The sequence below is a fragment of the Hyperolius riggenbachi genome, chromosome 4 (genome assembly GCF_040937935.1).
Source record: "Hyperolius riggenbachi isolate aHypRig1 chromosome 4, aHypRig1.pri, whole genome shotgun sequence".
Classification (NCBI taxonomy): Eukaryota; Metazoa; Chordata; class Amphibia; order Anura; family Hyperoliidae; genus Hyperolius; species Hyperolius riggenbachi.
Genome location: NC_090649.1, coordinates 120,344,876 through 120,358,416, shown reverse-complemented (window position 1 = coordinate 120,358,416; position 13,541 = coordinate 120,344,876). Strand labels below are relative to the sequence as shown.

General features: G+C 43.3%; 1 protein-coding gene and 1 long non-coding RNA gene across 2 annotated transcripts in view; one reads left to right on the top strand and one right to left on the bottom strand.

The window, feature by feature from the left end:
* The window catches only part of GK5 (glycerol kinase 5), a 112,058-nt gene that overhangs the window by 75,224 nt on the left and 23,293 nt on the right, over positions 1 to 13,541 (bottom strand). The window contains exon 4 of the mRNA XM_068280464.1: positions 3,832 to 3,925. Within this exon, the coding sequence (XP_068136565.1) occupies positions 3,832 to 3,925 (94 nt within the window). The remainder of the gene's footprint in view (positions 1 to 3,831; positions 3,926 to 13,541) is intronic.
* LOC137571417 (uncharacterized) overlaps positions 1 to 13,541 on the top strand; it is a 52,150-nt gene that overhangs the window by 33,542 nt on the left and 5,067 nt on the right. The window contains exon 2 of the long non-coding RNA XR_011031356.1: positions 2,921 to 2,982. This is a non-coding gene — a long non-coding RNA (uncharacterized lncRNA). The remainder of the gene's footprint in view (positions 1 to 2,920; positions 2,983 to 13,541) is intronic.

Sequence of the window (13,541 nt, the reverse complement as noted above, 5' to 3'; positions counted from 1 at the left end):
AAGCTTAACTCCCAGTCCTACTGCCAGTTTCTGGAAGACACCTTCTTCAAGCAGTGGTACAGGAAGAAGTCTGCATCCTTCAAGAAAAACATGATTTTCATGCAGGACAATGCTCCATCACACGCGTCCAAGCACTCCACAGCGTGGCTGGCAAGAAAGGGTATAAAAGAAGAAAAACTAATGACATGGCCTCCTTTTTCCCTAGATCTGAACCCCATTGAGAACCTGTGGTCCATCATAAAATGTGAGATTTACAAGGAGGGAAAACAGTACACCTCTCTGAACAGTGTCTGGGAGGCTGTGGTTGCTGCTGCACGCAATGTTGATGGTGAACAGATCAAAACACTGACAGAATCCATGGATGGCAGGCTTTTGAGTGTCCTTGCAAAGAAAGGTGGCTATATTGGTCACCGATTTGTTTTTGTTTTGCTTTTGAATGTCAGAAATGTATATTTGTGAACGTTGAGAGGTTATATTGGTTTCACTGGTAAAAATAAATAATTGAAATGGGTATATTTGTTTTTTGTCAACTTGCCTAATAATTATGCACAGTAATAGTCACCTGCACACACAGCTATCCCCCTAAAATAGCTTAAACTAAAAATAAACTAAAAACTACTTTCAAAAATATTCAGCTTTGATATTAATGATTTTTTTGGGTTCATAGAGAACATGGTTGTTCAATAATAAAATTATTCCTCAAAAATACAATTTGCCTAATAATTCTGCAATAATATATATATATATATATATATATATATATATATATATATATATATATATATATACACACATATATATACATATATACATATATATACATATACATATATATACATATATATTATATATACATACATACATACATACATACATACATACATATATATATATATATATATATATATATATATATATACACACACATACATACATACATACATATAAACTTACAGTGCATTTGCTCTTGGACAAGTATGTGTACATATATATTTCAAATGTTCCAATTTTTCACCATAGTGCCACTTTAATGCTGGGAATACACGGCTCGTTTTTTAGCCATTTAGATGGCTCGATAGATAATTAAACACTAGATTAATGGGCTAATAAGTACCAAAAAAAATAAATGACAATAAAATGGATGTGTATTAACTTGTTTTTAGAGACAGACTTCATCTGTCATTATTCTTGTTTTCCTATACAGCAAATTACTAATGGAACAAGCTTGCTAGTGTCCTTGACATTTCACTGGCTGTATGACTGACTGGTTGTGGGTCAGTTAGTAACTAGTAAATGAAGGACAACAAAACTGCTTCTGAAACAAGTTAGGAATAGCAGATCACATCATGCTACCAATACAGGTTATTTTCAGGTTATAGCTGTCAAGTGTCTGTCCTGCCCTCTAGTGGCCATTTTAGATGAAATTTTGTTTTGGAATATCTGATGAACTATTGCTTGGAAACAGTGTAGCCATGGAGGTAACTTCCCCAGTGTCACAGAGTAACAGGAAGGTGACTATGCAGGGTGGAATCTACATGAAATAAAATATAAAAGTTACCAATGGTAGAAACAGGGCTACATCTGGCCTTAAAGAGTACCCAGGGGGGTACTCACCTCGGGTGGGGGAAGCCTCCGGATCCTAATGAGGCTTCCCATGCCGTCCTCTGTCCCACGGGGGTCTCGCTGCAGCCCTCCGAACAGCCGGCGACAGAACCGACTGTCAGTTCAATATTTACCTTTGCAGGTTCCAGCGGGGGGCGCTGTGGCTGCTCTCGGCTCCGAACTACACGGAAATACCCGATCTCAGTCGGGTCTGCTCTACTGCGCAGGCGCCGGAAACTTGCGCCTGCGCAGTAGAGCAGACCCGACGGCGATCGGGTATTTCCGTGTAGTTCGGAGCCGACAGCCGTCAGAGCGCCTGCACAGGAGCCAGGAAGGTAAATATTGACGTCATTATTCTCGGAGGGCTGCAGCGAGACCCCTGAGGGACGGAGGACGGCGTGGTAACCCCATTAGGATCCGGAGGCTTCCCCCACCCGAGGTGAGTACCCCCCAGGGGATCTTTTGATGTTACAGATCCTCTTTAAAGAAGGCACTCCCAAAACATACTAAAATCTAGTGAATTTCTTCTACCACTGTCTTAAGAGCATTCTGCAAATACAACTTCAAAGTCATTATGTTTCAATAAGGTACAGACTACTCTTTGTAAGTGGACGTGTGTTTTCACCTTACCAACCAGCAGTCTCAACCAACCAGCACAAATTGTCGGCAGTACTCACAGTGGTGAAGCCCAAATTCTTAGACAGCTTGAGGGCTCTGCTGTGCTTAAAGTGGACCAGAACTTTTGCACAGCACAGAAATAAAGCATAGAGAAATGCACCCTGTATGTATTTAGAGACTTCAGCCTGTTTAATCCCCCCTCATCTGTGACTACTCACATTTGTAATTTAATCTCTTAGACATGTCAGCTGCCTGCCTTAGGGCTTTTTCACACCAGACAACGTGTGCAGGAGCTGTTCTCCTGCGCGCGTTGAATAGCTTGCGGCGTGTCGTTGGGAATCTGCGGTGCGACGCAATCAGTGCCGGTAGCTATAATTGAACCCGACGGGAAACCGCAGGCTCCCGGCGGTTCAACGCTCCCGGGTGCGTCGAACCGCAATGCAGCGTCGGGTGTGAAAGGTAAAATGAAAAAGTCTATGGACTTTCATTTTACCTTGGTTAACGCAAAGAATTGCCTTTGCGTTAAAACGCAGGAAAAGGGCTCTGGTGTGAAAGAGAAACTAATTTGTGAACACAGTTTCACAGGATGTGAACCCTATGTCTGCTTCCATGAAAGCAGGAAGACACTGCAGATTTATATAAGCTGTAACAAAGAAAGGTTTTTCTTTAAAGGTTAGTATGTTTTTGTTAATCTTTTTAGAGCGGAGAGGAAGTTCTGAGTTCTGGTCCGCTTTGAAGACTGGGTTTCTTGGCTCCCCCAAGGTTAATATACTTTCAATTACTTTAACATTTAATACAGAGTTTTTGGTACATTTATAGAGTGGGTTATAATATTGTATTAACTAGGCCACATATAATATTGAGTCTTAAAGGAAATCAGAGATGAACGCTTTGGTACAAAATAAACATATCCCCTTACAGATTTTACAAAATAAATACTATACCTGGCATTTTCACCGCTCTGGTGTGCCTTTTTTGTGTTTTTTTACCTAAACTCCATGCAAATCACAGTTCATCAGAAAAGCATATTTAGTGGGCTGTGTGCAAAATGAAATCACCATTTCTAAAAACCCTATTATGACTAACAAATATACCCTTACATTAGCAGCTCCTCCCATCACAGCTCTCTGTGATGCTGCAAGTAGTATACAGAACGGGGAAAGCAGAGCCAAGAGGGAGCAGGCTTGAGCTTGAAAATACATCAGAGAAGACAGACTCAGCTATAAATGATTCCTGAGCAAAGCCAGACTGAATGCTCAGTCAGGGATGATAAGCAGGCTGAGCAGTGAAGAATGAAACAGAGAGCCATGTAGGCATTTTCTCTAATGTTCCCACTGATATATATGGTATAATACATGAGGGTGCTTCGTCTCTAGTTCACTTGTAGCAAACAGAAAGCACCCTGATCCAGCATACGCCGAACCTAGTAAGTGGTGGATAACCGAGACTCTACTGTAAGTACATGACACAAAAGTTCAATGTTTGGTGACTTATGTGGAGGCCTACATAGGTTTCCATAAGTGCAGGCTTACAGAGAAAACATGCAGTAACTTCTGTTGCAGAGATGGCTTGTCAGTGACTTGGTGGTGTTCATTACACACGGTACATTACCTTCAGCAGCATAGAGCTGTTCCAGGAACTGACTAGATCAGCTGCCCGCAGGTCCTGCCAACTGATGAAGTTGTGGAAAGGTTCTCCAGTTTTCCTGGAAAGGGATACATATTTTATTACAGGAGATCAGAAGATCTATTCAGTACTAACTGATCAGCAATACTCATCTGTATTATGCTGGAAATACACTGAGATTTTTCTGCAGATTTACTGTCCGATCGATATTTCAATCGTTTTTCTTATCAATTTCCATTCATTTCTATGAGAAATCGATCAGAAAAACAATCAAAAATCAGATCGGACCTGTCAGAAATGATCAAACCATATATTTGCCGAAATATCTCATGGTGTATTCCCAGCATTACAATATTACGAGGCTGGTGGACAAAAGATTGGCACACAGATACAATGGAAAAAAAAATTATTTGGGTAGACATTAAACCATGTCCACATTCCATATGAAACATATCAGTAAAGGCTGCAGACAGAAAGGATCCAGCCACTGTAATGACATGCCACCCAGGAGGTGCTGATGCTTTAACATGTCACAACAGGTGACAGCAACATATTGTTGGCATAACAGTAAACCTTCTGTACATATTCCACCTCCAGCTGCCGAGTGACTGAAGATCGTCAGCACCGGTGACAGTTGCTCCTAATACAAGTCAAGGGTTACTTACATGTGGTGACATGCAGATAACCAGAGACAAGTCACTGCAGCTGCTGATGTGACAAAGTCCTACCTCAAACTCTGTAACAGCTCTACCAGGAGAAGCTGGCTTCTGGCAAACCCTCACCAAAGATGGCAGCTGTGTCTCTGGGCTGCCGTATGGGAATTTTGCACAAGACAAAATAAGTTGAATTATAACAATCAAAAATGATCAAACGTTTGAAAGAGAAAAGTGAGAAAATGGGGGATTAATAAGTGCCACAACAGCTTCCAGTGTTAGTCAGGCTGAAATCAAACAGCCTATAATGAAATATTATTTTCCTTACATTCTGAAATTCTCTGAACACATGCATCAAACTATACAGTGGTAAGCTGAAAGAGGAAATTTAACGTAAATGGCGCAATACATTTTATTTTCACAATATTTAGTCAGTGTTTGCCCATTGTAAAGTCTTTCCTCACAGTGATTACATTTTTAAAATGTATCACAAGTGGCGGCATCTTTAGTGCTGGCAAGCTGCATTCCTTAGGAATGGTTTGGTGTTGTGTGTAGTGAACTGAATAGAAAAACATCTGTTCTCCCTGGGAGAAGAAAAGTGCCTAGCTTATCAGCCTAGGCTTGACATCACTGGAAGGGAGGGGCTACATGCCAATCTACAGCAATAGGAATGGTTTCTAATGCAGGAAAATAGGAAAATTAACACAAAAGCAAATAATTTACTGCATTCTACCACTACAATGCCTGAGATACCCCTGAATGAGAGAGATGACAGCCACACATCTGGAGACTGTTCTGTCTTGGAGTCATCAATCTCAGACCCTAGCTCCCAGGGTAGCCCCATCAAGGCTGTCCTCTGTAATGTCAGATCGATAAACAACAAAACAGCAATCATACATGATCTAATAGAGTCTTCTGATCTGGCCTGCCTGACTGAAACCTGGCTTTCTGAACCAGTTGGCCCCACCCTGGAGGCTGCCGTGCCAACAAACTATTCCGTGATATACTGCAACAGGAAAGAACGCAGGGGAGGAGGGGTTGCACTTTGCTTTAGATCAGCTTTGAAAATCAGACCACTTACTGTAGGTCCTACCAACTCGTTTGAATGCTTGGGGGTGCAACTTTCAGCTGAGAAAAACATTAACATATTGCTGATCTACCGCCCACCAGAAAAACACTCAGACTTCCTTAAGGAACTTGTAGACCTCCTATGCAACCTAACACTGGAACACCCCAGATGGATTGTTCTTGGAGATTTCAATACATGGGTGGATGACTCCTCTTCAAAACTTGGAATAGAGCTACCTCGTGCCTTACATGAACTGGGCTTCCTCCAATTAATCAGCTCTGCTACTCACAGGAAAGGTCACACTCTGGACCTTATATTCCATACTGGGCTGTCAATAGCCAATGTGGAAATTAATCCTGTTGCCTGGTCAGACCATCACACTATCCACTTCTCCCTCTCAATACCAGCTGTCAAACACCAGGTCAAGAATCAAATAAAATATCGCCGCTTAAAAGGGCTAACACCTCAACATATCCGAGATAACCTTAGCTTTGATGAATTGACTGACTCCAGCTTGGACCCTGATACTCTGGTGTTTAAATACAACAAATGTGTGTCCTCCACCTTTGAGACCATTGCTCCTCTGCGCACCAAATATCTTACTCCACACCATCATGCACAGTGGTTTGATAACGCTATAAAAGAGCTGAAAAGACAAGGCCGAAAACTTGAGAGACTGTGGCGCAAATCTCAGTCCCCAGAAGACAAACATGCCTTAATCCTCCACTTGAAGAGCTACCAAAAGGTAATCACGGGAAAAAAATCATCCTTTCTATCACAAGAGATTGCAAATGCAGTTAACAAACCAGCCCAACTGTTCCGCACAGTGGAAAAACTCTGCAACCCGGCATGTCAAAAACTTAACATCGAGTCTTCAAAGGACCTCTGTGACCAATTTGCCCATTTCTTCACAGACAAAGTCTCCGCTATAAGGTCCGCCATCCAACTTACAGCATCTGAGCCTAATATAGCGCCGAAGACCATTAGCAGAGACAATGTAACACCTTGGTCAAACTTCAAAGAAATTGATGAAGAAGTCACATCAAGCATCCTCCTTCACGTCCGCCTAACTACCTGTGACCTAGATCCTGGCCCAACACAGTTCATGTTGAACTGCCCCGACCTGTTCGTACCGGTATTCCTAAAAATTGTTAACTGTTCCTTAAAATCAGGGATATTTCCTGCTTTACTGAAGGAAGCAATCATCAGGCCTCTCCTCAAAAAACCCTCCCTGGACCCAGATGCAATGACCAGCTACAGACCCGTCTCTAACCTTCCCTTTCTGGGCAAGCTAATTGAAAAAGCTGTTTACCTCCAGCTAGAAGCCAAAATCCTACAAAACAACAGTTATGACCCATTCCAGTCTGGCTTCAGGAAACACCACAGCACTGAAACGGCCCTCATCCAAATATGCAACCACCTGCTCATGGCAAGAGACAGAGGAGAGTGCTCCATCCTCATACTGCTAGACCTTTCTGCAGCCTTTGATACAGTTGACCATGACATCTTGATAAACAGGCTACAGGAATACTGCGGCATTGATGGCATAGTTCTTCAGTGGTTCCAATCCTTCTTGAGTGGCAGAACCCACAAAGTGTCTATGGGGCCCTTCCTGTCCACCCCTGTATCACTTAGGTATGGGGTGCCCCAGGGCTCAATCCTCTCTCCCCTGCTTTTCACGATTTACATGTTACCGCTGGGAAAACTAATCCAAAAACATGGCCTGACATACCACTGCTATGCAGACGACACTCAACTATATCTTTCCTTCAAGCCTGGTGTGACAGATCCAACTCTAACTATAAACGCCTGCTTACGTGACCTACAGCAATGGATGAATGACAACTGGCTGAAACTAAATGCAGACAAAACTGAAGTCCTTCTGATAGGAGGGCAGAGCATGATAACAAAACAACTTAACTTGCAGTCTTCACCACTGGGAATAGGAGGCACGGATCTGCGCAGCTCTGATCATGTGCGTAGCCTGGGAGTTCTAATTGATTGGGATTTAAACTTCAGAACTCAAATCTCTGCTGTGGTGAAATCATCCTATTTTCACCTGAAGAACATTGCAAAAATCAAGCACCTCATACCCCCAGAAGATCTGCCAACCTTAGTCCACGCCTTCATCACATCCCGACTGGACTACTGCAATGCTCTCTACACTGGCCTTCCAAAAAAGGTCTTGTACCGACTACAGCTGATACAGAATACTGCTGCCAGACTGCTAACCAACCAACCCCGTCACTGCCACATAATGCCAGTCCTGCACTCCCTTCACTGGCTACCTATAGAATGGAGGGTCCTATTCAAGATCGGCCTACTGACATTTAAATCCCTGAATAATTTAGGCCCTGGATACATGAAAGATATGTTGCAGCTGCGTAGCAATCCCCGCATTCTCAGATCAACAGGTTCTAATAATCTAGTCATACCCAGAGTCCACTTGGAAACTTTTGGTCCCAGAGCCTTCTGTCATGCTGCCCCTACGTTTTGGAACTCCTTACCTCAACAGATCAGGACAGCTCCATCCCTGGACGTGTTTAAATCCAGACTGCAAACCCACCTGTTCAGTTTGGCATTTGCAGAAATATAACTTTTGTTGTGTGAATACTTCATCCTACTAATTACTGAATCTGAGAGAGCCTAAGCGCTTTGAGTCCTATGGGAGAAAAGCGCTATAGAAATGTTATTGTATTGTATTGTATTAATGAACACGTGTATTCCTGAGCAGGCTGGCTGGGCACCAACAGTTATTTCACAAAGTTTTGATTTGTATACAGTTTATTTTGTTCAGTCTCTGTGAAAAATGTTCAGCGGTATATCAAAGAACCAGTAGAAAATACTGTATAGAGGGTAAAAAACATGGATACCGGAAAAACATGGATACCAAAAAAAAAAAAATTACAGTTTCTACATTCCGGTTTCAGTCATTATTATGTACTTATTATACAGAGACAACAGTTCAGGAGCACCCAAAAAGAGAACTTTTCAAAAATAAAAGGTGTGCCAGGTCCTCACCCCTGTACCTTGGGGTCAAACAATCTCAGAATCACAAAGGTCCGGCACCACACGAAGTGAATAAAGCTTAGTGGTTGTTTATTGCAGCATCAAGCAATACAAGGGCAACGACAGCCCGCTGTTTCGGCCTGTAAGGCCTTTGTCAAGTTGCACAAAGAACACAAAGTGACCATATACAAATATAAGCACACAAAGCCCCGCCCCCTTGGGACATGAGCCAATCCAGAGCGGAGGAACGAGCGGACCTGATGGGAAACAGTCTCCGTGCAAATGCACCAATAAATACATAGCAAAGATATATTTCAAAAAAGAGAGACTCACCAATCAGGGAGCGCCGTGAGTCAGTGTAATGTCCTCACGAGCAGCCATTGACAGCGCATCAAATTCACGCAGCTAACCCCTGCAATGGGAGGCCGCAATGATGACATCAGAGTCATGTGCATAAAGCACATGACTCCAGCGTCCAATCACGCGCGCCGCCTGGTCGCTCAGTAAGACACAAACACTCTGAGCAGTCGGCGGTGGGCGGAGCGGCAAGCGTTGCCAAGCAACATGTAAATATCAATAAGAGCCGCATACTCACTGTACCGCCGGCTGTCAGAAAACATATTACGGCGCTCGCTCCTCCTCACAAGCTGGATCTGTGGAGATAAAAACAATAAGAGAAAGATGCATTAAAAAACAAACTCCAAGTATTCACTACACAAGCATATACATTCAACAGATTAGGACTGATGGACATGATCACAATATATAGATGAAAATTGTTAAATACATCAAATACAAAAGTTTAAGTCGTATTCTCTATTAAGGCCAACTCTACCCATTGCGCCAAGGCGCCTGATCCACCCCGCCTCCCTCCTCAACAACTCCCTGGTGCGATCACTACCCCTCCAAGATACCGGAACCCCATCAATTGCCATCACACGCAATTGGGCCACGCTATGGTGACAGGAAGTAAAATGTTCTGCCACTGCCTGGCCCGCAGTTTTATTGCGGATCGCCGTTTTGTGACCAGAGATACGTACTTTTAAATTCTTTGTTGTCATCCCCACATAAATGTAACTGCATGGACATTTGATTAAATAGACAACATAGGTGGAATCACAGGTATATCTACCCCTTATCTGGAAAGTGGCACCAGAAGAGGGATGTTGAAATGTGTTCCCCCGCATGACGTTGCCACACATGTGGCACGACATGCAAGGGAACATGCCACGCCCAGACAACAAAGGCTGGGTCGTGGAAACTACCCTTTTGCGTAATTTATCCCTGACAGTGGGTGCACGTCTGAAGGACATCAGGGGAGGGTAACGGAATTCCGGTACCCTGGGAAGACCATCACGAAGTAAATGCCAATGTCTGCGCAAACTTCTGGATACCATGTCACTACATACATTATATGTGGATACAAAGGGAACACGATTAAAATTTTTCTTAGGCTTATTCCGTCGTGTATCCGGATTCGTGTGTAAAGTAGATTCTGGGTAGCCACGTAATCGAAATTTATGCGCTAATTCAACTTTCCTTGTCTGACGCAACTCAGGCTCACTCACAATGGAATCTATACTCTTGAACTGGCTGCTAGGGATACTATCCCTTACCCCTGGTGGATGGAAACTGTGATAGTGTAAGGTTGAGTTTTTATCTGTGGGCTTGGTATATAGGTCTGTGAACACGGCACCATCACGTCTACACACCAGCACATCCAAAAAAGAAATTGAAGTAACACTCCAATTCACAGTGAGCCTGATGGAGGGACACTGCATGTGGACCTGTTGGATGAATTGATCCAATGCCGAACGTGGCCCCCTCCAAACGCAAAAGATGTCATCTATGTACCGCCACCAGCAAAGCGCATGGCGGCGGAACAAAGAATTGAGATAAACAAATGACTCTTCAAAGAGTCCCATATATAAATTTGCATAGGAGGGAGCCACGTTCGAACCCATGGCAGTACCACGGCGTTGTCCATAGTATCGCCCCCCAAACTCAAAGTAATTGTATTTCAAAACAATGTTGAGAAGTTGAATCAAAAAAACACGTTGATCCAATGAGCAATCAGTGTGAGTCATGATGTACCAGTCCACCACTGGACTGGTACATCATGACTCACACTGATTGCTCATTGGATCAACGTGTTTTTTTGATTCAACTTCTCAACATTGTTTTGAAATACAATTACTTTGAGTTTGGGGGGCGATACTATGGACAACGCCGTGGTACTGCCATGGGTTCGAACGTGGCTCCCTCCTATGCAAATTTATATATGGGACTCTTTGAAGAGTCATTTGTTTATCTCAATTCTTTGTTCCGCCGCCATGCGCTTTGCTGGTGGCGGTACATAGATGACATCTTTTGCGTTTGGAGGGGGCCACGTTCGGCATTGGATCAATTCATCCAACAGGTCCACATGCAGTGTCCCTCCATCAGGCTCACTGTGAATTGGAGTGTTACTTCAATTTCTTTTTTGGATGTGCTGGTGTGTAGACGTGATGGTGCCGTGTTCACAGACCTATATACCAAGCCCACAGATAAAAACTCAACCTTACACTATCACAGTTTCCATCCACCAGGGGTAAGGGATAGTATCCCTAGCAGCCAGTTCAAGAGGATAGATTCCATTGTGAGTGAGCCTGAGTTGCGTCAGACAAGGAAAGTTGAATTAGCGCATAAATTTCGATTACGTGGCTACCCAGAATCTACTTTACACACGAATCCGGATACACGACGGAATAAGCCTAAGAAAAATTTTAATCGTGTTCCCTTTGTATCCACATATAATGTATGTAGTGACATGGTATCCAGAAGTTTGCGCAGACATTGGCATTTACTTCGTGATGGTCTTCCCAGGGTACCGGAATTCCGTTACCCTCCCCTGATGTCCTTCAGACGTGCACCCACTGTCAGGGATAAATTACGCAAAAGGGTAGTTTCCACGACCCAGCCTTTGTTGTCTGGGCGTGGCATGTTCCCTTGCATGTCGTGCCACATGTGTGGCAACGTCATGCGGGGGAACACATTTCAACATCCCTCTTCTGGTGCCACTTTCCAGATAAGGGGTAGATATACCTGTGATTCCACCTATGTTGTCTATTTAATCAAATGTCCATGCAGTTACATTTATGTGGGGATGACAACAAAGAATTTAAAAGTACGTATCTCTGGTCACAAAACGGCGATCCGCAATAAAACTGCGGGCCAGGCAGTGGCAGAACATTTTACTTCCTGTCACCATAGCGTGGCCCAATTGCGTGTGATGGCAATTGATGGGGTTCCGGTATCTTGGAGGGGTAGTGATCGCACCAGGGAGTTGTTGAGGAGGGAGGCGGGGTGGATCAGGCGCCTTGGCGCAATGGGTAGAGTTGGCCTTAATAGAGAATACGACTTAAACTTTTGTATTTGATGTATTTAACAATTTTCATCTATATATTGTGATCATGTCCATCAGTCCTAATCTGTTGAATGTATATGCTTGTGTAGTGAATACTTGGAGTTTGTTTTTTAATGCATCTTTCTCTTATTGTTTTTATCTCCACAGATCCAGCTTGTGAGGAGGAGCGAGCGCCGTAATATGTTTTCTGACAGCCGGCGGTACAGTGAGTATGCGGCTCTTATTGATATTTACATGTTGCTTGGCAACGCTTGCCGCTCCGCCCACCGCCGACTGCTCAGAGTGTTTGTGTCTTACTGAGCGACCAGGCGGCGCGCGTGATTGGACGCTGGAGTCATGTGCTTTATGCACATGACTCTGATGTCATCATTGCGGCCTCCCATTGCAGGGGTTAGCTGCGTGAATTTGATGCGCTGTCAATGGCTGCTCGTGAGGACATTACACTGACTCACGGCGCTCCCTGATTGGTGAGTCTCTTTTTTGAAATATATCTTTGCTATGTATTTATTGGTGCATTTGCACGGAGACTGTTTCCCATCAGGTCCGCTCGTTCCTCCGCTCTGGATTGGCTCATGTCCCAAGGGGGCGGGGCTTTGTGTGCTTATATTTGTATATGGTCACTTTGTGTTCTTTGTGCAACTTGACAAAGGCCTTACAGGCCGAAACAGCGGGCTGTCGTTGCCCTTGTATTGCTTGATGCTGCAATAAACAACCACTAAGCTTTATTCACTTCGTGTGGTGCCGGACCTTTGTGATTCTGAGTATGTACTTATTATAGCATTTTACACAGCGATGTACAGAGTATATATTGTTTTGTCACTTAACTGTACCTCAGAGGGGCTCACATTCTAATCCCTACCATAGTCTTATGTCTATGTATGTATGTATGTATGTATGTATGTACAGTATGTATGTATGTATGGTGTAGTTGCACTCTCGCAGGTAGGCAAGGTTTTTTTTAAGCGCTGGCGATTTTAGAAAATCGCTCTGAAAGCGCTTGTGCAATGTTTTCCTATGAGAGAGTGTTTACATGTGCGCATTTTGATTTTTTACAAAATCGCAAACAAGCTACATGTACCATTTTCTGAGTGTTTTTGCTCAGTGCAAGGTATAGGGAAATCACCATGCTTAAAAAAGGGCTTTGTATTGCGATTTCCCGAGCAAATAAGAATAAAAACATTGTATTTATTCATTTCCGAGTCAACGCGTTTACTTCCTGACTGATGTCAGGAAGTGAAAATCTCAATTGCTGAATAAAAGTGCTTGGAAAACGCTTACAAAAGCGTTTTTCTAAGCTAAAAGCACTTTCAAAATGCTCAATAAATCGCTTAGTGCTTGCGATAGCGCTGGCGATTTATAATGTGAACAAGGCTTTACTGCTCATTTAATTAGACTAATCGGCTGTAGGTTACTGTGCTTTGTCCACTTAGCACTCCCTGAATGAGGTTTACAAAGGCTATACACGATGCGTTTTTGCGTTCGTTTTTGCCGTCGTTTTCGCTTTCGATCGATTCTACTCTCGATTCACTGCTCGATTCTCCTCTCGATTCCTTATCTT